The sequence below is a fragment of the Erythranthe guttata genome, chromosome 12 (genome assembly GCF_056151865.1).
Source record: "Erythranthe guttata isolate IM_541 chromosome 12, IM_541, whole genome shotgun sequence".
In the NCBI taxonomy this organism is placed as follows: domain Eukaryota; kingdom Viridiplantae; phylum Streptophyta; class Magnoliopsida; order Lamiales; family Phrymaceae; genus Erythranthe; species Erythranthe guttata.
In genome coordinates, this window is record NC_142544.1 from 10880607 (window position 1) to 10907500 (window position 26894).

General features: G+C 37.2%; 3 protein-coding genes across 3 annotated transcripts; 1 reads left to right on the forward strand and 2 right to left on the reverse strand.

Annotated features, from left to right (window-relative positions):
- The first annotated feature begins 4260 nt into the window (after positions 1–4260).
- Positions 4261–6484, forward strand: LOC105949953 (sugar transport protein 1). The gene is made up of 3 exons (XM_012973261.2): positions 4261–4499; positions 4592–4914; positions 5017–6484. The coding sequence occupies exons 1-3, from the start codon at positions 4367–4369 to the stop codon at positions 6088–6090; spliced, it is 1530 nt and encodes a 509-aa protein (XP_012828715.2). The 5' UTR covers positions 4261–4366; the 3' UTR covers positions 6091–6484.
- On the reverse strand, positions 6282–9691 carry LOC105949979 (putative serine/threonine-protein kinase PIX13). Its single transcript, XM_012973299.2, has 6 exons — positions 9298–9691; positions 8863–9182; positions 7582–7717; positions 7335–7477; positions 7110–7233; positions 6282–6928 (listed from the first exon to the last, which is right to left on the reverse strand). Exons 1-6 carry the CDS (start codon positions 9386–9388, stop codon positions 6522–6524), a joined length of 1221 nt encoding a protein of 406 aa, XP_012828753.2. The 5' UTR covers positions 9389–9691; the 3' UTR covers positions 6282–6521.
- Positions 9692–19239: 9548 nt separating this feature from the next.
- Positions 19240–21881, reverse strand: LOC105949944 (RNA-binding (RRM/RBD/RNP motifs) family protein). Its single transcript, XM_012973251.2, has 2 exons — positions 21638–21881; positions 19240–20325 (listed from the first exon to the last, which is right to left on the reverse strand). The coding sequence occupies exons 1-2, from the start codon at positions 21652–21654 to the stop codon at positions 19497–19499; spliced, it is 846 nt and encodes a 281-aa protein (XP_012828705.2). The 5' UTR covers positions 21655–21881; the 3' UTR covers positions 19240–19496.
- Between the last annotated feature and the right edge of the window lie 5013 nt (positions 21882–26894).

The following is a 26894-nucleotide window of genomic DNA, read 5'->3' on the forward strand; positions in this document are numbered from 1 at the left end:
GGGGATGAGATGTAACGGCTGAATGAGTGGAGAGAAAAACTAGGGTTTTAAATTGTAACTAAAATGGCAAAACGGGTATTTTAATTTATTTAGGGGGTCTCACTAATTAAGATTAGAATTTGAGTTTTTGACTAAGAAAGAAATATTTATTGGGCCTCCTGATATATATTTTCTAAAATAGGGGGTTATCACTCATTTCCCCTATGTATCTTGTGAAATAAAATTTGGCATTTGTACACAATTCATTTTGAACCCAAACAAACTTCCCTTTCGAAGTTATTGTGCTAAATTCAAATTCTCAAATTCTATTGATTCAAGACTTCTTCAACCCTATACTCGGTGATAAACACCGGGTGGGTCTTCTACTGCCACGTGTCTTTTTTTTATTCTTTAATATATTTCCAGTTAGGGTTTACCTTTAGAGGTTTTAAAAAAAAAAAAAAAAAAAAAAACAAAAACAAAAAAAAAAAACAAAAGTACATGTGGCAGCAGAAGACCCACCTGCTGTTTATCACCGGGTGTAGGGTCGAAGGAGCCGTTGATTCAACATGAGACGAACTAAATGCACATAGGTACACAAAAAATAATCTTACAAATAAACTCATCATACCTATTTTTATCAATTTCATACATTACACTCTAACTTCTCAATATTACACATTGACCCTGGATTTGAACAAACATATCACATTAACCCTCATTTTAATATTTTTTTGAAAAAAAAAAATTATGAATTTTTTTTTCCAGCCAGATTCCCGCGTTGACCTGGCGGTTCTCCGATGTTAACTTTATTATTTTTTAAAAACTCTTTTTTTCTGAAATTTTTTCCGTCCGGTCAACCGCCGGTCTCCGACCTTAATTTTTTTTTCTCTCTAAATTATTGTGTTAATAACAAAATTATTGTCTGAAATAGTAATATTGAATACCAAAACAGTAATATTACTAATATTACTGTCCCAAAGAGTAATATTATTGCATGAGACAGTAATATTACGGACGGAGATAGTAATACTATGGTCGAAGACGCCAAAATTGCAGCTCAAGAGGATTAAATTAATTAATACAGTAAAATTACTATCTATGAGAGTTAAATTACTGTCGCCGAGAGTTAAATTACTGTTGGAGTCAGTAACTTAAAAGTCAAAACAGTAATATTAATTAAAATAATTTTTTTAAGGAAACAATAAAATTTCAAAAGAAAAAAAACGTCAATGCCTGAGACAGTAATATTACTGTCTCAGACCGTTAAATTATTGTGATCAACAGTTAAATTACTGTTGGAGACAGTAATTTAGCAGTCAAGACAGTAATATTAATTAAAATAATTTTTTTAAGAAAAACAAAATTGTAAAAAGAAATTAAATAAAAAAAAAGACGACGGCGGTCGACGACGCCAAAAGAAAAAATCAGAAAAAATAAAGATTTCAGAAAAAATTAACAAAAAACTAAAAAAACAAAAGTCAACGCCGGTTACAGGCGGTTGACCTGCCAAAAAAATTTCAGAAAAAAAAACAAGTTTTCAAAATAAAAAAAAAAGCCAACGGCGGTTGGCCTCTGGTCTCCGACGATGGCTGGTCAAAATCAGAATAAGGGTCAAAATTGGTTAATTGGTGAAATTCGGCTAAATTGGAGTGTAAAACATGTAATTGGAGTTGAATTAAGGTTTTGATGAATTGAGGGTAATTTTGGTATATATATATATAAAAGGGTTTTGCTTATTTGCAAATTAAGTTTGAATGATCTGCAATTATTTGGAAGTTAAAAAAGTTGGATGTCCTTTTTTTAATTAAAGTGTCCTTATCATGCTCATATTTGCCATTTACCCTAAATTTTTATCTGTATTTTATCTCCTAAATATTATTTTAGATTTTATCTCCTAAATATCCGACGGCTCCTTCTACACAATTTTTTTTTTGTTCATAGTTCATATAGTGGTTCGATTTTTGCATATCTTATATATAAAAGAAAGAAATGCTGGGCAACCCTAAAAAATCCAATGATATTTCTGTAATTATTTATTTTTAATATTTTTTCTCTATTAATTTCTAACTATAATTTTTAATAATTATCAAAATTAAAACTAACCCCGCGAAGAATCCTACCTTATTGCTACTTATATAATTATTTATTTTAATATTTTTCTGTACTAATCCTTTAACTATAATTTCAACAATTAATAATCTCCTTAAACGCTGGGCAACCCAAAAAAACCCAATGGTATTTTGGTAATTATTTATTTTTAATATTTTTTCTCTATTAATTTCTAACTATAACTTTTAACAATTATCGAAATTAAAACTAACCCGCGAAGAATCCTACATTATTGCTACTTATGTAATTATTTATTTTTAATATTTTTCTGTACTAATTTTTTAACTATAATTTTCAACAATTATTAATCTCCGGTTTTTCATCAACATATCTCAAATCTTAAGAGATCAAGTTGGAAATTCGTTTTGTTAAATTTTAGTCTATTTATTTGGATTACAAATCTTAATATGTAAGATTTAAAAAAAGTAATGTTATATAAAATATGAATAATACTACATTATTAAATTTTACTATAGTAGTGTACTATATTTTCTTATTATGTATTAAATTGATTTTTTTTCACTATTTAAATAATATTTCGTGAATCGCACGGGGAAAAATGCTAGTCTATATAAAAGAAAGAAAGGTTATGGCAACTTAAAAAACCCTAATGCCATATTTGTAATTATTTTTATTATTTTAGATTTTTATCAGATTTGTATCTCCTAAATATTATTTTAGATTTTTATCTCCTATATATTATTAGATTTTTGGGCGAATTACAAAGAGGCCCATGACAAGAGACTTAAATGCACATAGGTCCAGACAAAAAACAGTCTTGCAAATAAACCCCTACCCATGTCTTTTGACTAAAATACCATCCATAATATGATTGATAGTGAAAGCAGGAGAGGACGGCCGGATAAAACGGCGAGATCCGATGTAAAACAGGTAGACGTAGCTTAGTTCCCAGATGCACAAGTATATAGAGGAATTCTCGAGAGAAGAGAGAAGAATCGTGCAAAAAACATGAAAAACGAGCGTAGGGCTTTTTAATTTTCAGTTTACAACAGGGTTATGTCCGAAAAAAATACCCTTGCCTTGAATTTTAATAAACTTGTAAGTAGTGGGTGTTTTTGTAAGACAAAAACACTAGAAGTCCTTTTTTGATTAAGTACATGTGTTATGGGTCTATTTGTCATTTACCCTAATTTAAAAAACCGTAAACATAATTTACAAGAACTAAAATATGAATTAGTATTCTAGTTAAATTCATAATGATTTATTTAAAGGGTAAATGACAAATATGGCGATGAGAAGAAGATCATTTAATTAAAAAAGGGACATCCAACGTTTTTGTCTTGCAAATAAATTCATCTCATTCAAACTTATTTGCAAATAAGGAAAACTCTTTTATATATACCAAAATTACCCACAACTATTAGAAACCCTAATTCAACTTTAATTTCATGATTTACACCCAATTTTACCAATCAACCAATTTTGACCCTAATTTTGACCGCCACGAATGGACACCGTCAGACTTCGGCGGTAAATTTTTTTTGATTTTTTATTTTGAAAATAATTTTTTTTTTCTTAATTTTTTTCCCGGCGACTCAGCCGTTGTTGACCGCCGTTCTCCAACATTGACTTTTTTTTAAACCTTTATTTTCTTCTAAAAAAAATATTATTTTCATTAATAATATTGTCTTGGCCTGCAAGGCAAGACAGTAATATTACTGGAGGAGATCCACCAATTTAATTCATTCAAATCAATAACCGTTGGGTGAACGGACGATGGTGTGTTTTGCTAGAATAGGCGGTTTTACGAGCCCGCGCCTATTAGTATAATTTTGAAAAACGTAAACATATTTTAACAAGAACTAAAATATGAATTAGTAATATGGTTTAATTAATTCATAATGATTTATTTAAATTAAGATTAGTAATTAAAATATTTTAAAAAAAAAATTTGAATAATTCATTAGTATAAAAATAGAATCATGGCTGCTATGCAACTCTACCGCACAAGAAATATATAACTTTTGTGTTTATGCATGGTTTGGTTGTTCAAACTTCAAACAGCTCAAGACTCCTATCCTAAATCCATAAAGAGTATTATTAATGGATTTGTAATAGAATAACATAATAATATATGTATATATCTCCTATCCTAAACCAATTACAACTACTCGATTTCTCTTCCTATATATACAGCTGTACATACTTCCCAGTTATTAATTCTGATTGCTTAATTAATTTGACTTGATTTCTCTCTAGCTCTCGATCATATAACTCTTCTCTCTCTCTCTTGATCTAGTTTTAATTAGTATCCATGGGTGGTGTTTCCTTTGACGGAGGAAGTCCTCCACCTTCGTACCCCGGCAAACTGACACCCTATGTTCTCCTAACTGTATTGGCCGGAGCCGCCGGTGGTTTGATTTTTGGCTACGATCTTGGTATATCTGGTACGTATATATATATACCTCGTACTTATGAATTACTATCTATCTATCTTTATGAAATTCTTCTTATGAATTATTTTGACATTCTTGAATAGGTGGGGTGACTTCTATGGCGCCTTTCTTGGAAAAATTCTTCCCTGACGTTTACGAGAGGCAACAATCGATCACGTCGACCAACCAGTACTGCAAGTTTAACAGCCCCACACTCCAATTGTTCACATCCTCCCTGTACTTGGCTGCCCTCTTCGCCTCCTTAGCCGCGGGGGAGGTCACCAAGAAATTCGGCCGTCGTATATCCATGATGATGGCCGGTTTTATCTTCTTGTTCGGCGCCGCCCTCAACGCCGGTGCTGTCCACCTATCCATGCTCATCTTGGGCCGTATTCTACTTGGGATCGGCATTGGCTTTGCTAACCAGGTATTTTATTTATTTTTGTATTTTTTTTTCTTTGTTTTTAAATATGGTTATGCATGATATTTAATTTACTCAACCCAATTAATTTCTTGAATTGACGTGCAGTCGGTGCCTTTGTATCTTTCCGAGATGTCTCCGTACAACTACCGTGGAAGGTTCAACATTTGTTTCCAGTTGATGATCACAATTGGGATACTTTGCGCCAATTTGATCAACTTCGGGACGGCCAAGATAAGCGGCGGCTGGGGGTGGCGCCTGAGCTTGGGCCTTGCCGGTGTCCCCGCCGTGATAATTCTCATCGCTTCCTTCTTCCTCTCCGACACACCCAACTCCATGGTCCAAAGAGGGAGGGAGATTGAAGCCAAAGCCCTTCTGAAGCGCATACGTGGCGTTGATAACGTGGACGCCGAATTCAACGACATGCTGGCTGCCAAGAACGAAGCGGACCTCGTGGAGAGTCCGTGGAGGAATCTTTTTGGAACAAAGTGCTACAGACCCCAACTTGCCATGTCCATTCTCATCCCTTTCTTCCAGCAGTTCACCGGAATCAACGTCATCATGTTCTACGCTCCAGTGCTCTTCCAGAGCCTCGGTTTCGGGTCGGACGCCTCACTTATCTCGTCAGTGATCACCGGAGTTGTCAACATGTTTGCCACCGGGGTGTCAATCTACGGTTCCGATCGGTGGGGGAGGAGGAGCCTCTTCCTCGAAGGCGGCGTGCAAATGTTCATTTTCCAGTCACTCATAGCGGGGCTAATCGGGTGGAGATTCGGGGTGTCAGGAAACGTGACGGATATACCCTTTTGGTTCGCGGCGGTTGTGGTCGTGTGCATATGCGTGTACGTAATGGGGTTCGCGTGGTCGTGGGGACCGTTGGGGTGGCTGTACCCGAGCGAGATATTCCCTCTGGAGGTCCGGTCGGCAGCACAGAGCGTCACGGTGGCCGTTAACATGGCCTTCACATTCATAGTAGGGCAGTGCTTCCTCACAATGCTCTGCTCAATGAAGTACGGTCTATTCATCTTCTTTGCTTTCTTCGTAGCAGTGATGACATTGTTCTGCTATTTCTTCATGCCCGAGACAAAGAATATTCCGATCGAGGAGATGACGCAGGTCTGGAGGAGCCATTGGTTCTGGAAGAGGTTTATGAATGAGCCAAAAATAAGGCCATCGCCATGAGCAAATTGAGATATCGAGTTTGATGCATACATATACAGTAGCTAGGGAAATTTATCGCATTATATGTTTATTGTTTTTGGTAGTTGTTGCTGTTCTATTTTTCTATTTTTAGGTTTTCGAAAACTGATATATTTGTTTTATAGTTCGATTTTAGGCAATAACCGAGTCGAACTGAACCGTGCACACCCATATAAATAAAAAATACTGAAAATGCTGACTAACAAATCACTGAATACATCCTCATTATATATTTTACAAATTACAACACATTAAATCAATGTCAAAGATAGACAGACACCTTCAGTAGCTACCTCAAAAGAATTCCTCACGAAAGAATTGACCATATGTTCAAATAATATTAATTGTATTAAATAATGATTAAAAAAAAAAAAAAGCACACACCTTCAGCTTGCCAAAATAAGGGTGGTCAATTACTTTTGGTGAGGATGAGATCTAGGTGATAATTGAGAGCGGTGACGAGACGACGAAGCAGAAGAAGGTGCTGATTTAGTGGCTAACTGTTTAGGTTTTTCAAAAGCAGCAATTTGTTCCAACACTTCGACAACTTCTTTCATAGAAGGCCGTTTCTTTTGCTCGTTTTCCAAGCATCTAAGACTAAGCTGAGCAGCCGCTAGTGATGCCTTTGTTGAATATTGACCTTGTATTCGAGCATCCATAATTGTTTTCAATCTCCGTTTTTGTGAGAGAAATGGTTTTACCCATTCAACCAAATTATGCCGATTGCTTGGCCGTGTCGTATCAAGTGCTCTCAACCCCGTCAGCATCTCAAGCAGCACCACACCAAACCCATACACATCACTCTTCACATATAAGTGCCCTGTTGTTATATAAACAATACACACAACACGAAAAGGAATCTTTTTAGATTCATTTACTACGTTATTCGGGAGAGAATCTAAACAGAATCAATATTCAGATATGGATTAATAATATTCCAATTTAAATAACTGTTAAAACTAAGTTATACCAGTAGATAGTCAAAACAGAGAGTCGGTCACCTGTAGCAATGTACTCGGGCGCAGCGTAACCGTAAGTCCCCATAACTCGAGTTGTTACGTGAGAATCCCCACCTGAAGGCCCCAATTTCGCTAAGCCGAAATCCGATATTTTTGCATTGTAACTCTACAAATCCAACAAAATAAGAAAAAATTAAGTGAACAAATTTTCTCGAGTTATAAGAAGTTGCGATCAATTTTATTTTAAAGATAGAAAAAAAATATTACCCCATCAAGAAGAATATTGGAAGCCTTAAAGTCTCGGTAAATAATTTGCTTTTCTGAAGTGTGCAGAAAAGCCAAGCCTCTTGCTGCCCCTATAGATATTTTGAGACGTAAATCCCACGACAACGGTTCAACAGCACCAATTCCTGCATATCCGAGGTGTAACCCAGTTTTAATTCTAATTAATTTTCCGGGTTTTATTTTTTTCTTTTTTATTATCCCAAACAAACTAAAAAGTTAAAGGTCTTACTTCTAAAGAGATGGTTTTCGAGGCTTCCCTTTTGCATAAACTCGTAAACGAGTAAAAGCTCTTTCTCTTCCCAACAGTACCCCAACAGTTTTACCAAGTTTGGATGCGACAGCCTTCCTAAGAAGTTTACTTCTGACTGCACATATATTCCCGTTCATCATCACCAAAATCAAATCAATTGAGATAATTAAATACAAACGTGACCACCACTATGACCTATTACAGTTAACGTTCAGTGAAGTCAATTTATAACAATGTTCCTAATCAACTACAGTTACGTAAAGTCGCATAGAACGAGATTATCTATTAAAAACATACCGACACCCGCATACCATATATATATATATATATATATATATATATATATATATATATATATATATATATATATATATATATATATATATATATATATATATATATTTTGTAGAAACAACAATTGATCAGACTAGGTTTTGTCAAAAAACTTAGCACTAGCATTTTCTTTTTTTTTTTAATAAAGTTGATTAAGAGATGATCGATGAAAATGATATCCATTTAAATCAACCATAGTTTCACAAATATTAGTAGACAAGTAAAAATACTGCATAAGATTGTTATCTTCTTATGCCTCGTTTGGTTGGGGAGAATAGTCATGATTAACTAAATAATTGGGACTTTATTTAATGTTTGGTATCCACAAGAACTTGTTGGGTCGACTCACAAATATTATGTTATCATGGCATATCTTGCTTTCTAGGCATGTTTTTTAAGGTCTAATAATAATATTGGGTTCCATTAGATCATTTAATCTTATCTTAGCTAATCTTATCATGGCAACCAAACGAGGCCTTAATTTAATCATTACAAACTAAAGGAGACGCGAAACGAGCTTCAAAGTTAAGAATTTAGTTGATACTGGATCAATAGGAGCAACTCAACATATATCACAAGATTGAGCAACTCTTGAACTAAATTTGCTTTGTCGCAGAAAACGTAAAATCAACAATCCCAATATTTTAACAAAATTAGGGATAGTATCTTCTGTCAAGAAGCATCCAACAGAAAACGAGCAATCAGATAATATTACGCAATCAAATAAGGTCTCGTTTGGTTAAATAATCTAATGAAAACTCAATTATTTTATTGGACCCCAACAAAAAAAAAAACTATCTAAAAGGCAAGATAAGGCAGATAACATAATATTTACGGGTGGATGCCATACATTCAAATAAAGTGAAATAATGTAGTTAACCAAGGCTAATAAACGAAAAAGGAAAAAAGAGAGTTAAAATAAAAAACCTGCCACTCCGCAAAACCCTGAATACTCTCATGGTTGAGCTTCTTGATAGCAACCAAGATTCCGGTACCGGGTTTACAAGGCGCGAGAGTCTTCTCGTCCACCCATCCCTTATACACAGTCCCAAAACCACCCACCCCCAATACCGTATTCGATTTGAAACCCCCCGTTGCACTCCTCAAATCCGAGTAGCTGTATATTTTCAAATTCGAAATCGCCAATATATCTCCACCCACACCCTGACACGTGTCATCACTTAAAGCTGCTGAGAATTGGCTTGCCCCTGAAACCCCATCCCCATTGCTGTAGCTACGCGATGTCCCTAATTTCAATTATATAGAAATAAAATGATAATTATTGCACACAAACAAGAAAACCCGGGAAAATTTGAGCAGCCCAGAAAAAGTAATTAGCAATTAAAAAAAATAAAGAAGAACCTGCTGTTGAGGCTCTGGTTAAGTTACTAGGATTAGTTGAACTAGGGTTTGGGTCAGGAGCAGGTAATTCAGATCCGAAGCAATTCCCCATCGACAATAAACCTTCTTCAACTAAATTATTCCCCTTTGATGCTCTACAGAATATAAATATAGCATAATTTTGATTCCTGTAATTCCCTGCTGAAAGTGAAACAGGGAAATATAATATCTATATACATACACAAATATATATATCTATATTTAGAGAGAGAGAGAGAGAGAGAGAGAGGAAGGTGACGGAGAAGGCTGGGTCCGTTGGACTTTTGGAATGTATATCATAATTACTAGGAAATGTGTATGGAGTTTCTGTGTGTTTGTGGTGTGTGTTTCATTTGTTTATTTCTTATTTTTGCTTAATTTATGAATGGTATGATTTTTTAACTTTTCTTCTTTCATTTACGCGCCACTTATTCTTTCTTTTAACTGTAATAATAGAGACAAGAGTGGTGGGCCTACGTTATAAAGGGATTTGTTCGATGCTACACCCGGTGAAAAACATTGGGTGGGTCTTCTGCTGCCACGTGTCTCTTTTTTTATATTTTATAATAGATTCCCCGCTAGGGTTTACCTTTAGGGGTTTTAGAAAAATAAAAAAAGAACACGTGGCAGCAGAAGACCCATTCACCGGGTGTAGCATCGAAGGAACCAAAGTAAAGGGAAGCTACTAGATTTCTTCATGTGGAGTGTAGACGCAAAAACAAAGTTTTCTTTTATTTGACCAAGAATATTGTAAAAGTTCTAATCACTAAATTCATTCACAATCACAACAGAATTTTCTTTTTTTTTCAAAATTTAAATGCTACTCTATTTTCCTCAACCAAAAGAATGAAACACGTTAGTTTTAGATCACGATTCACTAAATATGTTCTGGTGCGAGAGCGGTGGAGCTCGGAATTAGAATCAAGATGGACTTAGAATTTAAGGGGTCAGGGAGCACCGCCCCTTATTATTTTTTCCGAATTCATTCACATTAAGAGGGTGATTTTCTCTTGAAATGCCTCCACGTAACTCTTTAACCATACAAAGTAATGGACACTGTATTTATTATGCTAACAAACCAAATTCAAACACCGCTTACCATTAAAAAAAATTGAAGTTAAAACTTTAAGCTATTGCTTCTTTTTATTTATAACAAAAACACAAAGTTCTTCCACGCCAAAGCATCGTCTAGAAGAAGAAAGAATACCATTGCGGGTTTATGTAACTCAGAAGGTGTGTGGTGCGAGAGAGAAGCAGATATTGAAAAAATTGTGTCCGATTATTTTAGTGACATATTTACATCCAAAGATCAACCAACATCTGTAATGGAGGAGGTTCTGGATGCAATAGAGCCCAGGGTTAGCGACACGTTAAATCGAATTTTACTTGAGGAGTATACAGTGGATGAGGTTAAAAAAGCGCTCGATGGTATGCAACCCCTAAAATCCCCAGGTCCCGATGGATTTCCCGTGGTCTTCTTCCAACGATTTTGGAGTGTGGTGGGCAGTGATGTATCAAAATGGGTATTAGCACTTCTCAATCGTAGAGAGCTTCCTAGAGCTGGTAATTACACCCATATTGTACTTATTCCAAAATGTGATAATCCAAGAAATATGACTCAGTTTAGACCGATCAGCCTTAGTAACGTGGTGTATAAAATTGCTTCCAAAGCGATTGTGAACCGCCTTAAACCGCACATGAATTCCATTATTTCGGATTCTCAATCTGCTTTTGTCCCTTCAAGGTTGATCTCGGACAATATTCTCATTGCTTACGAAGTTGTCCACTACATGAAGCGGAGTACGGCGGAGCATATGGCCATTAAATTGGATATGAGTAAAGCTTATGACCGTATTGAATGGTCGTTTTTGCGTGGGGTGATGTCCAGGTTGGGCTTTCACAGCAATTTTATTGATCTCGTGATGCTATGTGTGTCAACAGTTACATACTCTTTTGTTCTTAATGGGCGCTCTTTTGGTTTTCTTGCGCCGGAGAGGGGTTTACGTCAAGGCGATCCTTTATCTCCTTACCTATTTCTATTTTGTGCGGAGGCTCTGAGTGCCTTGATTAAACAAGAAGAGCGTTGTGGCAATATAGCAGGCTTGGCAGTATGCAAGGAAGCTCCGTCGATATCACATTTGCTTTTTGCCGACGACACGATAAGCATGTGTAAAGAAAATTTTACGAGTCTATGAAGAAGCTTCGGGGCAGATGGTGAATTATCAGAAGTCCAGTATCGTGTTTAGCAAAACGACTACTGAAGAAAACATTAATTTAATCTGTTCTGAACTTCCTATGGAGGTGGTCGACAATCACGACAGATACTTGGGGCTTCCCTCTACTTTGGGTAAATCAAAACGAGAAGCTTTTGCAAATCTTCGTGATAGGGTCTGTCGACGACTTCGAGGGTGGAAAGAAAAATGGCTCTCAAGAGGCGGTAAAGAAATCCTTATTAAGGCGGTGATTCAGGCAATTCCAACTTATGCTATGAGCTGCTTTCGTCTACCTCGATATTTTATTGAAGAGATGGAAAAACATATGGCTAAGTTTTGGTGGGAGAATACAAAGGGCAAAGGAATTCATTGGGCTAAATGGCAAGATATGTGTTCCAGCAAGGATTTCGGGGGCCTGGGGTTCCGAGATTTAAATGCTTTCAACACAGCCCTACTCGCTAAACAAGTGTGGCGTCTAATGGTTTCTCCTCACAGCTTGTTGGGTCGAATCTATAAGGCGAGGTATTATCCATTATCTAATATTCTTGATTCATCTCTTGGGTCAAATCCGTCGTACACGTGGAGGAGTATTTGTGGTGCTATAGACTTGCTGAAAAAAGGCACTCGTTGGAGAATCGGGAATGGAGATAAAGTGCAGATTTGGGGTGATAGATGGCTTCCGAGGGGCAGTACTTTCAAACCTTTCACTCCACGGGGTCAGTGGCCAAGTGATATGAAGGTTAGTAGCCTAATTGATAGTGTCACCGGGCAGTGGGACCCGCATATACTATCTCAAATCTTTGTCGAAGAAGATATTAATTGTATTTTGTCCATTCCGCTTGGAAGCTCCATCAACGAGGATAAACTTATGTGGCATTATAATCGAAACGGATTGTTTTCCGTTCGTAGTGCCTATTATATTGCTGTTCAGATGGAGAAAGAAAAAGATGGATCGAACTCAGCTTCAAGCTCTTCGTCGACTTTATCGGGTTCTTGGAAATGGCTATGGACTTTGAAACTTCCCAGTAAAATTAAAATTTTTTTGTGGCGATGTTGTAAAAATCTCCTTCCTACTCGATTAAATCTTATTAAACGTAAGATCATTGAGTCAGGATCATGTGATTTATGCAATGTAGGCGATGAGGATGTGTTGCATTGCCTAGCTCTTTGCACCTTCGCTAGACAAGTTTGGGCATTGAGTGGGGTACCGTATTTGATCCATTGGCCGAAGGATAAATCGGTTATTGAATGGGTTTTATGGATGAAACAACATCAAGATAGTGCACAATTTGAGTATTGTGTGGTTATATGTTGGGCAATTTGGAACGCTAGAAATAAGAAACTTTTCGAGGACATGGATAAATCGGCTATGGATATTATTTTGTTTGCGAAAAAATTTACATCGGATATGCGTGGCCTGTCCTCGGTAGTTCTTAGTCCACGTCCACTTTACTCTAGTAGAAGATCAACTATTCGGTGGGAGGCACCTCCTAGGGGTGTCGTGAAAATCAATTTTGATGCTTCTCTGTGCTCTATTGATAATGGATGTGGTTTGGGTGGTTTGGCCAGAGATTTTGATGGAAGATGTGTTGGATGGTACTCTATTAGTTGTAAACAATATTTTGATCCAGTCACAGCTGAGGCAATGGCGGCTTTGAAAGCCTTGGAGTTTGCTCGCGATCATGATTTTCGTCGAGTTGCATTGGAGGGTGATTCAAGTGTTATTGTAGCAGCAATTCGTGGTGAAGACGATTCATACACAAGCTATGGAAATCTGATCAACGACATTAAACGGCTAGCTACTACTTTTGCAGAGTTTCATATTTACCATATTTTGAGGGAAGGGAATTCTGCAGCTCATGAAATTGCTAAACTATCTGCTTGGGGTCCTTGTAACTCTAATGCTCTTCCAGATTTTATTAAGGATATTGTATCCTCTGAATTTTCAAGTTAAATGAAAATACTATATTTTCTTCTCAAAAAAAAAAAAAAAAAAATGAAGTACCATACAATAGGCAAAATTATCAGCATTTTATTCAAATAAAGAAAAAATATATGTAAAAAAGGAAAGAAAAAAAAACATCGGCATTCATCAACTCCAAAACTCCTCAAAATCAACTGACAACTTCCATTAAAATTGATAAAAGAAATATTCAGAATCCTAAAATTGAAACCATAGGCAACTCAATAAATAATAAAGTACTATTAAATTCTTTCTTAATAAAAAATTATTAATTAAACCATAGTTCTTCTACAGTCATATTTGCATCATAATTGGAAAACAAATTAAATTTTAATTTTTGAAGTCCTTATATTTTTTTCCCATATTGGCTGATGGGCACTTTTCCTGCGAGAGAATGTACGCCGTACTAGAAGAAAACTTGAATAAAGAGACACGAAAAATTAATTCTAATAAAAAATCTTTTAGGCTTTGGTGTGTGGGCTAAATGAGATTATTTGGATGAACGTTAAATATGTAATAGGCTATATTTAGTAGGTTTTATAAAATTTCACAGGGGCTAGACCCTGCTGTTGCCAAAGGGTGGCTCCGCCACTTTGTGAGAGTTTACAATGAGTTAAACTTCCTTTTTAAAAGAGTAGTTTTTTCTGAATTCTCCCCTTGTTTGGGACGTTATGTTCTTGATTTCGGGATAACAGACTAGAAGATTCGATTCTATCTAAGAAACATAATTATTTATTTAATAAAATATATGTTCTCTTTAAATAAAATATGCATTTCAATATTGTTGGCATTTTTTTGTTAATTGCATAACTTTTGTAGAATCAGACCATTCCTTTTGCTCTTTCAAAGGGTTGAGCATGTGCGAATATAGTTTCAAAAATGTATCGTTAGTACCAATGCTCAAAATAATCATCAACATCCCTTCTATAAAAGATACAAGTTGTAGCATAGACACATGGAATTCCGGAGATGTCCCATTTTGCAACTGCAATTTTTTAATGTCAAATTAATTGTCCACTGATCACCAACCCATTCCTTTACTTCAAATTTATCATAACCATTCCACTCTAAAATATACTCATGTGTTTTCTTTTTGTTGTTTTCTATGGTCATCTGCACTGACGACAAATGTATCCATTGGATTTTTCACTTTATCCCTTTGAGAATTAATTATTCTCATCATAATCACCACGATGATCTCCAACATGGTAATTATAAGTATATCACGTGCTTTTAGGATAATCTTGTTGAAACTTTTCACAGAGATTGTTGAGCAATAAATCACACTTCGGCCAAGTACTAAAGTGCGAATTTGCCCAATTCATTGGAGGTCTTTCTCTTACCCAATCATAAGCAGCTTGATCACACACTTTCAATTTTTCCATTTCCTTATTAAAATCCACAACTCTAATTGTTGAAGCAGCTTTCTAAGACAATCTTTTAGCTACAAACCCTTGTGTTTTTTCTTGAAATTATTGTACATATGTCTTAGACCAAATATGTGCTCAAAATGTGGTAACAAATCATCTTTTTTTCGATCAACCTCTTTTGCTTGTCAGAAATGATAGTCCATTCATAGTTGTTTCTCATCTCCAAATCTTCGATGAGAAGACTCACAAACCGCTCCCAAGGTTTTCTATTTTTTTTCCAAAATCATAGCATATGCAATATGATACATATTGTTATTTCTATCTATACCCACTCCACATAACAAAACTCTACCTCTTTAATTCTTCAAGTGTGTGCCGTCTAGACCTATAATTGGTCTGCATCCTGCATTCCCCACCCCCACCCCCACAACAAATATAAATTATTTTGAATTGACATATCTTATAAACTGCATCATATTCTTGCACTTAATCTTTTATTGTTGTGTCGGAATTGGTTCTTAAAAATTTCTCACAGTATTGCCAAAACTTAGCATATTGCTCCAACTTTGTGCGTTGGTTAAGATTTGTTGCATGTTTCTTTGCATTGTACATCTTCCAAATGGACAAGAAAGTGTGATCTTCCATATGCATTATTTCTTACTTCTAAGGTGGTGCAGATACTTTTTTGCAAGAAATTTAGTAGTGCAATGCTTAGAACTTGAATCCCTGGAACAAGTTTGCTCTCTCTTGATCGACTTGACTTGGAAGGTATTGTCAACCTTAGATATAAAAGAGGCATAAATAATCCATTCACATGCACAAATAACTAAACTTTGTCACTGCAGTTCTTCTAGAACGAATAGGCCTCCCTGCTTGTTCAAATACTTTCTCATAGCCTCCCCGAAATTTGTAGCAGTTTTGAAACACTACCCTACCTCAAATTCAAAATCTGACTCTTTTGCATCATTTTTTTTAATAGAAAACACAACATTTTATTACTAATTCAAAATAACAGTTTTCGTACAGGGAATTGTACATCTTCGAGAATAGTTACCATACATATTGCATTCCAAAATATTGATAAAAAAAAACTATGGGGATTATCCAAAAAACATAGCTTTTATCTGCTTCAAAAGAGATCCCATTTTTGCTAGAGCATCAGTAGCTTCATAAATTTTCCTGTAGCCAAACTGGACTTAGACTGCATCAAATTTAATCAATATCCTACATGATTCCTCGTGGAGGGTGAGGAATTCTCGATGCATCGTTTCTTTCCTAGAAAGACATGAAAGCAACACGAGAGTCATTTTCAATAATCAAACGTTTTAGATCAAATTCATAAGCAAGTTTGAGCACATAAGGAAATGCTCATATTTCTGTTTTATTATTAGACGCAATGCCAATGTTTCTAGTAAAGGCCGCAACAAATTGGCCCTTATTATCGCGGATGATTCCACCTATGCCAGCTTGCCCAGGATTAGATTTGGACGTCCCATCTATATTTAATTTGTACCAGGATTTGGGAGGAGGGTCCCATCGAAGAGCGATGATCTTCTAGTATGGTCGTTGTTGTTGTTCCGAATTCCCTTGCCCCTCTTTAGCTACATTCAATATATTATTAAGCCATGTTGGTTTATTTGGAATAACGCCTCATTTCTAGCCTTCCATATAATCCAATAAAGAGTTGTTATTTGATCCTTAATTGTCATGATGCTTATTCAGATTAAAAAGAAATGCAGAAGTTTAATATCAATATTACTGTTATGAAAAGGTATTCGACGAAAGAGGGGTTGGAAGAAAAGACATTGAGTGAAAAGATGAGTACAAATTTATGGCTCAGATTTATAAAAATAGTAGGTGTTGGAAAGTAAACATTGTCTTTTGTATAAAAGATCTTTGGTAGGAAGATTGTTATAGATGAGTTGCCAAGTTAAAAAATTAATCCGAGGGCTTACCTTAAGGTGCGAGATAGTCATTCATGGGAGGTTGGGATTGATACACCCAAGTTATAAAAGATTTATACTTGATACTTTAAACTTTTATCTTTTGCAGATGAATGACTCATACTTAAAAGCCTAAATTACTCGGTAGCTTGATATTCAATAAATTCACTTGCCTTTATCAAGTTCTTTTAACGATTCGTCGTAGATACCAACTCACTCAATCTATTTATCAATATTCTCATCGTACAAGACGTCATCTATTCAAAGTTACTATCTTCAAAGCCATCACTTAACATAGACTCACTGTCATGAGTTTCTTCTCCATTGCTTTGTTCATTTTCATCAGTTTCATTGTCAACTTCCGCAATGTTTGTCAAACTCTCTGTAAAATCACAAAATAAATGAAATAAATTAAATATGCTAGGCATGGTAATTTAAATATGCAGAGCAGTTTAACTCTCTGTCTTGCTAACTTCCTGGTACACATAAATAGAGGAATATAATAATAGTGTTGAGTAAAAAAACTTTATGGTAAAAAAGATCTTGGTAACTTAGTGGTACGCACAAGTTGAGGAATATAATAATATTGTTGAACAAAAGAATTCCTATATGGAAATATATATAAATATATAAAACCTCCCTATAGAGAAATATATATATAAAAGCAACTTGTTGAATACAACATTATGGCCATTATAAAACACCAACTTTCTGAAATATATATAAAAATAAAAATTAAAAAAACAACTTGAGTATTATAGTTCATTTTGGCCCGACTAAAAAAATAGAGAATCTTTTTGTCAGCTTATGCCGTAAGAAATAGGGTTTTTTTAGCTAATGTAATATTTTTATGTATAGCAGCGTAATAGTTTAGATAAATAAATATTTAGATAAAAAAATGTATTAAGAAGGAGTGGAGATTGATAATCGAAGGTATGTCAAATATTATCTCATTCTCGATTTCTTGTGTAGATTCTCCAGCCATTCTTAAGTATAGCTAATAGATTAGCGTGTTAGGGCGAAGTAAAGTTTGTTTTGGAAGGAGTTGAAGAGAATGTTAGGGCTTTTTTGATTCTCTGTTTTACCGATTGTTTTTTTTTTCCAACAAGTGTTTCATTGATCGATTTAATGTGTACTGGTACATGTAAAAGGACGAAGTTGCCCCTCTCGAAACCCATTAAACCGGTTGCCCATCACGTTTGCCTGGAAGTGGAGGGTGCAGTGTGCCCAGGAGTTTGCAATTGAAGGGTGTAAAGTCCTATTTCTCAATTTAAAGATACTAAGTATCAAATTCATGTATTCAAGGGTGCAAAGTGTCAATTACTATTTATCTATTTACAATTTATTTTTTTCGGTTTATATATTTAATTTAAAATATTATGAAAAATTTATCAGGATAGTTTAATCACCTTATACAAGTCACAGCCAGTTCAAAATAAGGGCAATGTGCTTCGTCAAAAAACAACACAAGAAGGTTTGTGCTAATAAACAACATAGAAAGGTTTGTGCTAATATCTTTAAAACGGGGACTTTTTCGGCCATTCCGTCCAATTAACTTAGTGTTGATGGTTTGTGGCATTCGCAACTTTTTCTCTGAGTACAGAAATATATCAGTTGATCATGCATAGAATATACACCATTATTACTCACCATTTCTATTTGATTCTTTGTATTATTTTCTAATTAAATAAGTAATAGATTCAATGCATTTCTTTACGTATTCATGTAAATTACATTAATAAATTGCAGATCATAAAATTACATATAATCGAGGTTGTAAAAAGCGGTAATCGGGTCGGAGGCAGTCAGGAATGGACTCACGATTAATCAGTGCGGCGGTGATTAATCGGTGATAAATCAGAAATAAATCGGTTTTTAAAATTTAATATAATATATTTGTAGATATTATTTATAAATACTCAAAACATAGATAAAAAATATTTAAACATAATTATATTTCTATCATGTATATATTCTAATAATATAATAAAAGTTCAATAATAATAAGATCGTAATACATTAAATATCCTTATAAAATATAAATAAAAAGGCAATTTTTTTGAATTTACATACATTCTTGGCATACATCATTAGTTCTTTAACAATAATAATTAACATAAACAAAATAAAGCATAAACTCATATTTTTTTAATTAAAATCCCAACTTTTATTTTGATTTATTAAAAAAAAAAAAAAAAAAAAAAACCGATTTTTGACCGATTTTTTGCCGATTTTTGCCACCAAAGTTTGACCCGCCTTAAAGGTTTGACCACCTCGGACCGCCTGCGAAAAACCGATTTTTCAAACCTTTACACTAAAATCGTAAAGGTTTTGGACCGCCTCCGCCTCGACGACCGATTAATCGGCCGCCTCGGCCGATTTTTAGAACACTGCATATGATAATCAAATCTTGTGATATCAAAAGAAACCACCAATTGTGTCAATTAAACAAATTCATTCATTAGAGAAACCAAAGGAACTTGTGTCTCGACAAAATAACTCCGGTAAGAAGCAACGAAATGCCGAGTTTATAATTTTCAAACACCAAACACTTCTACAATTGGAAGAGAGACAACTAAATTTCGAAATACAGATTTCTTTCCTTACAAAAAAAAAAAGGACGACTCTCAGCTAACATCACACACGGTATTTTTTTTTAAAGAAAATCAATCCACACAGCCACGATCTGATCTCACTTGCGTGATCTGGAAGCAGCTGATCTAGCTTCATCGGGTGTTGAAGGAAAGAGTTCAACATACCTAGATCCAATCAGCATCTTATCCTTACACATTGCCTTTTTAGCCTCTTCAGCCGAAGCAAACTCCACAAACGCCTCTCCACTAGGTTTCCCATCGTGCCTGCACCCAATCTGTATCTTGTTCTCCACAACCTCAAACTCTCCAAAAAACTTTGCAATCTCCGATTTTCTGACCGAGTAAGGCAGCCCTCTCAGCTTCAAAATCTCCGTATATTCCATTTCGTCTTTATTCGGAGACCTCTTTCTTCTAGCACTAGTCGTAGTAGGTGGTGGGGACCCACGTTGATTATGATTATGATTATGATGGTCGAAATTACCGTAAGCCCCGTCGCTCACCTCAGAGGCAATAGCATTATAATACTCTTGTTTCTTGCACCGAAACACTTCCACGTATCTTCTTCCCATGTTTTGGCGATCTCGTTGAAGTGCAAGTTCGGCTTGCATGTGACCTGCAAATACAACAAACGCTTCTCCGGAGAATTTACCGTCTTTGTTGTTGGCCAAGAAAACGTCGACAATGTCAAGACCAGAGAAGAACTTGAAAATGTCTACGTCGGTGCAGTTGAAGGGGAGACCCCTTAGGCGGACCAATGGGAAGGTGGAAGGCTCGTGGTGGTACCTCCTGCTGTAGGGGTTGTACTGTTGTTGATAACTGCTGCTTGAACTTGGGTTTGCTGCGAAGTAGGGATTTGATTCCATCAATCTTGGTCTCTTTGAGCCGATTTCGTACCCGTCCGAAACCCCCCCGCTCCCAAACAACGACCTTCAATTATTCACAAACCCAAGGGAGGAAAAAAATTCCCACTTCTATTAATGCCAATCCCAACCCATTTTATTTTCTCCTAATATTCTTGTTTTTTTTTTTCTACTTCTATATTAAGAACCTAAGTAACTACAACGTCGTGATTGAAAATAAATGCTAAACATAATATATTGTACCAGACTAGACCAAGAAACAGGAATTATCGATCTAAATCAATATTAACTAAGTATGTCAGCCGTAAAGCGACTCGCGTGAGAGATCACCTAAATTATAGAAAACGATGAATATATCCAATATATACATATGTGGATATGTAAAACGTGTATCGGATATATACATGTGGACAACCTTATATAAAATAAACGGCAACGCCGTTTGAGGTGGGAAACTGAAAAATTCTATTCCAAGAAGGATTTAAGAAATTACACATATTCATAACATCCGCAACGCAATTTGTAATATTATATCTAGATATATAAATATATATATATATATATATATATATATATATATATATATATATATTCTCCAGTAAGTCTATATATCATTATGATCACAACACCGGCTAAAAGAGACATACATGTACAACTTCCAATCATTATACGTAAATATATATCATCAAATCTTCATCTTAATGTAGAAAAAATCAATTTGAATTTTACATTACTAAACAAACAAAAAGAAACTTACACAAAAGACATTTGTAGTAGAAAAACAAACATCTATTTCATTTAACACACATTTTGAAGTACATTTACTGAAACTACCCAAACATTTGAAAATCTTGCAAAACGCTTTCTATTCAAAAATTGTACTTGAGCAGATATACAATGTTCGAGTGAGAGAAACAAATGTTTTGTACACATCAGAAACAAACAACTCTACCCAACTAGTAAAGATTATGGGCCGTCAGCCCCCAAAACAATAAAGCACAATTTATCCATTTCCGGCAAAACGAGCAAATAACTAATCGACCCTAGAACATGTAGTGTCTAACATTTTCAATTTGAAATTGATGTTCTAAATTAACAATCTATCATCCAGCTTAAAATCTATTAGCACAATCAAAATTCAAAACGAAAAGCTTCAATTCACAAAATTATCCTTCTTTTACGGGACTCAATCATCAAGATATTACTGAATTTCGAAGAAATAAACCCTATTAATAATCGAAACACAAGAATCAAACAAATCAGACCGGTTAAAAGGAATCTAAATAAGCCCCCCAATTAATATATCTAGCAGAGATCTGAACATATAGCGAAAAAAGAAAAAGAAAAAAAAAAGGGAATAAAAGGTTCGATTGGCTTACCCTCTGTGCCCATACATGATTGCGACCTAAATTTAGTGTTCGGCACGACGTCGTATATCAAAACTGAAACCCCACTGCAGCGGAAATACCTCTTGCCGGGGACGATTGAGTAAACAAAGGAACCCTAGTTATTACAAATAATACTAATAACTGTTGTCATGAAAACGACGCCGTTCTAGTGCTGAACCTTTCTTTATCCAAAGGGCATCCTGTAGTAGCGATTTCAATTGATTTCAATAAAGTCGCTGCTTTAGAACAGGACTTCCTTTATTTTAATAAATTTCATTTTAGTAGTACTTAGTGGGTGAATTGCGTTTTGCACCCTATAATTAACCCTAATAGGCACTTTGCACCCTCACATTTCAAAACTGGCAAAGTCCACCCTTAATTTATACTTCTCATGGCACAATGCACCCCCCTACATCAATTTCTTTTGAGATTTTAGCCCAAAAATCAATATATCACAATATTTTAACTTCTGAAAAATAACAATGTAAAGCCTTATTCTAAACAATCCATTTAATTTCTATCAACTAGACATTTAAAAATAATATTCATGTCCTACAATTCTTATTCTATTTTTATTTTTTTTTAATAAATATTAATTTTATGGAAATTAGGAATTTTGAGTTGTTTTGAACATTAAAATTGAATTAAAATTAAAATTATATATACATTTTTTACTTCGATGAAAAATATATAAATAAATCACCAGTTATGTTTTAAATATATATATATATATATATATATATATATATATATATATATATATATATATATATATATATATATATATATATATATATATATATATATATATATATGATGATGCTAAAATATAGCTCACCTAGGGTGGTGTAGAAAATGAACTGGGAGAGCAAAGCAGATCAGTAGCTTGACAACTTGATGATCCTGAGGTACCTGCGAAATGAACACACGTGAACTACGCCGGGGGCTGATCCGGCGGAAACCCCTCCGACGCTCAAGTCAGACGTGCTGATCATAGAATTAGTCCAGAGAATACGTATTGTAGTATTGCTCAGTTAATAGGACGTACCTTAATAAAATGAGTAAAACCTCTATTTATATATCGTTTATTGGGTTGGGTTTGCTTTGTTGGGCCCAAGCCTTACTTGAAGGTGTTTGGGCCTCGGTGATATTGGTCTTCGATATTGGGCTCGTAGCCCAGTAGGTAAAGAAATTGTAGGCCCATTGGGTTGGCCCAATTAGGCATATCATTAAGCCCCCCACTCTCGAGTCGATGTGGGGGCCATGTTGTGATGGGTCTCAGATCGTGTCGAGAGTAAAAATTGTAGAAGTTGATCGTTGGCGTATGGCCTGATGGTATGCGAAAACGCGTTGGAGCGTGTGTCGGAGGGGTGTGAATGTGCGTTGGCGCATAGCGCGACAAAGTTGCCGCGATAATAATGTTGATCGAGTTATCTCCTCGTGGGAGTTGTCTCGCGATAATGTAGTAGCACGGATCAAGTAATCTCCTCGTGGGAGTTGTCTCTGGGGTAATCGAGTTGATCGAGTTACGTTTTCGTGGAAGTTGTCTCACGATAATGTAGTAGCACGGAGCTAGTATTCTCCTCGTGGGAGTTGTTATTTTTCGACATTTTCAATGTTTTGACGCGTTGCTTGTATGTGTTTACATATAGCCTTCTGCGTGATGTACTTGAGGAGGGGATCAGACTCTCAAGATTTTTTTTTTATATGGGGGTCGTGCCCCTTGTTAGACCTCGTGGGTCTTAAGTATGTTTGGACCGTGGCCACGTTTTAATGAATGACCCATCGAAAACAAGTAGATAAATTTGAGTAATCAAGCTGGCCAGGCTATATAGATTCTCATAATATCTCTAAGTGTTTCTAGGGTTGTAATCGTGCTAACTTGAGCTTGCGATTATATAGTGAATTTCGGGCGAGTTGTCTCCTCATGGGAGTTGTCTCGCGGTGAGTAATATTATCGAGCGAGGTGGTTGCACGTGAGAGTTGTCTTGCAACGAATTTGTAGTGTCGAGCGAGTTGGCTCCTCGTGGGAGTTGTCTCGCTGCGGGTTGTAGTATCGAGCGAGTTGGCTCTTCGAGAGAGTTGTCTTGAGCGAAGTTGTAGGAGCATTGGATGATGCGCGATTTAGGTGCGTGTGGATTGAGGTTGCTCTGAGCGAGTTGTCTCCTCGTGGGAGTTGTTTTGCAGCGATTCTTATTATCGAGCGAGGTGGTTGCACGTGGGAGTTGCCTTGCAACGGATTTGTAGTATCGAGCGAGTTGGCTCCTCGTGGGAGTTGTCCCGCTGCGGGTTGGGATACCGAGCGAGTCGTCTCCTCATGGGAGTTATCTCGCTGTAGGTTGTAGTACCGAGCGAGTTGGCTCCTCGTGGGAGTAATCTCGCTGCGGGTTAGTAGCACGGAGCGAGTGGTCTCCTCGTAGGAGTTATCTCGCTGTGGGTTCGTAGGACCGAGCGAGTTGGCTCCTCGTGGGAGTTTCCTCGCTGCGGGTCGTAGGATGGAGCGAATGGTCTCCTCGTAGGAGTTATCTCGCTGTGGGTTCGTAGAACCGAGCGAGTTGGCTCCTCGTGGGAGTTTCCTCGCTGCGGGTCGTAGGATGGAGCGAGTGGTCTCCTCGTAGGAGTTATCTCGCTATGGGTTCGTGGACCCGAGGGAGTTGACTCCTCGTGGGAGTTGCCTCGCAACGGGTTATATGACTGAGCAAGTTATCTCCTCGTGGGAGTTGTCTTGCTGCCGGTTGTAGTACCGAGCGAGTGGACTCCTCGTGGGAGTTGTCTCGCTGTAGTTTTGAGACTAGAGGGGGTTAGCTCCTCGTGGGAGTTGTCCCACAACCGGCTATATGACGGAGCGAATGGTCTCTTCGTGGGAGTTTTCTCGCCGTGGTTTTGAGACCCGAGGGGGTTGGCGCTTCGTGGGAGTTTCCTTGTAAGGGGTTGTAGGACCGAGCGAGTTGTCTCCTCGTGGGAGTTATCTCGCTATGGTTTCGTAGACCCGAGGGAGTTGGCTCCTCGTGGGAGTTATCTCACAACGGGTTATAAGACGGAGCGAGTGGTCTCCTCGTGGGAGTTATCTCGCTATGGTTTCATAGACCCGAGGGAGTTGGCTCCTCGTGGGAGTTATCTCGCAACGGGTGGTAGTACTGAGCGAGTTGGCTCCTCTTGGAAGTTGTCTCACAAGCCCCCCACTCTCGAGACGATGTGGGAGCCAACTTGAAAGGGGTACCAGATCGTATTGAGAGTAGATCGGTGTTGTAGTCTTGCGTTAATCGTTAGCATGGCGTGGAGAAATTTTTTTTTTATTTTTTTTTATTTTCCATTTGATAGCGAACGCAATTTGGTAGGTGCGTTAAAGAGCTCGCGGAATGTGGTGGAGCGCGTTGAAATTCTCGTGCGATTTGGAGAAGCGAGTCAAAATCTACGCGCAATTTGGTAGAGAGTAGGCAAAGTTGCGCGCGATTTGATGGGAGCGCGCAGTCCAAGGGTGTCTTGGAAAGCGCGCGCACGTGCTCGCGCGCGCTCCAAGTATTTTTTTTTTTTCCTCCTGCTGACGCGCCCGCGCGACAGCGCGTGTACTCCACGCGCGCGTGCGGTGCACGCGCGCCTCCACATGTTTTTTTTTTTTTTTTTTTTTTTTGTTGTCGCGCGTGCTGTGCACGCGCGCGTCCGGCGCGTGTTAGCCACGCGCGCGTGCTGTGCACGCGCGCCTCCATTTTTTTTTTTTTTTTTTTTTTTTTTTTTTTTTTGTGACGACAGCGCGAGTCAGCACGCGCGTGCACTGCACGCGCGCCTCAATTTTTTTTTTTTTTTTTTTTTTTTTTTCTTCTTCTCTTTTTTCATCTTCTTCTTTTTTCTTCTATTTTTTCATCTTCTTTTTTCTTCTTCTTTCTTCTTTTCCTTTTTCTTCGTCTTCTTTTTTCTTTTTCTTTCTTCTTCTCTTTTCTTTTCTTTTTTCTTCTTCTTTCTTCTTCTCTTTTTTCATTCTCTTCTTTTTTCTTCTATTTTTTTTTTATTTGGTTGATATTCGCCCCCTTGGGGATGTTTTATTCTTTGAATAGGGATATTACCCTCGTTCCTTGAGATGGAATGTGCACCCCCTTGGGGATGTTCTATTTTTTGAGTAGGGAGATTATCCTCGTTCCTTGAGATCGGATGTGCGCCCCCTTGGGGATGTTCTATTTTTTGAGTAGGGAGATTATCCTCGTTCCTTGAGATGGGATGTGCACCCCCTTGGGGATGTTCTATTTTTTGAGTAGGGAGATTATCCTCGTTCCTTGAGATCGGATGTGCACCCCCTTGAGGATGTTCTATTTTTTGAGTAGGGAGATTATCCTCGTTCCTTGAGATGGGATGTGAAACCCCTTGGGGTTGAAAGGTAAGTGGATGTACCACCCTTGAGATGTGATGCCCAACTTTAGGATGGGATATCCCCCCATTTAGGATGAGGCGATCACGAACCACTGGGTGAGATGCCCCACCTTGGCGATATATGGTGCCACTGATTCAGTGGCAGCACGAGTTGAATCTTCCGTGATCATACGCTGAAGGTCTTCTTCGGTTATCTGAACCGTTCGAGAAGTAAGTAGAAATTGATCATGTTGAGGACCCAGTGGGGCCTCACGAGGAGGAGCGTTGGCTCCTGCTATGACGAATGAAATGTTTTGGGGGCGATGTGACCCCCAGGGAGTCGATAACCCTTGGCGAACGAAATATTTTGGGAGCAGATGTAAGCCCCCAGGGAGTCGATAACCCTTGGCGAACGAAATATTTTAGGGGCGATGTAAGCCCCCAGGGAGTCGATAACCCTTGGCGAGCGAAATATTTTGGGGGCAGATGTAAGCCCCCAGGGAGTCGATAACCCTTGGCGAACGAAATATTTTGGGGGCGATGTAAGCTCCCAGGGAGTCGATAACCCTTGGCGAGCGAAATATTTTGGGGGCATATGTAAGCCCCCATGGAGTCGATGGCGGTGGTGCCATAGGTGGCTCCACATGTGGAGCAGGTGCTGGTATCGCGTTGGGAGCATTTGCTCCCATCGTGGCGATATATTGGGTCACGGCCTCTATGGCAGCGCGAGTTGAAGCTTTTGCTATCATGCGTTGAAGCGCATCCTCGGTTATTTGAACCATTCGAGGAGCAGGGAGTGGTGGATCGGCGAGTGGTTGGTCCCGACGGGGATCACCTGAACCTCGCGAGGCGGATCCATGGGACGTGGAGGAGGTGACAAGCCAAAGCCTCCACGAGGTGGGAGGTC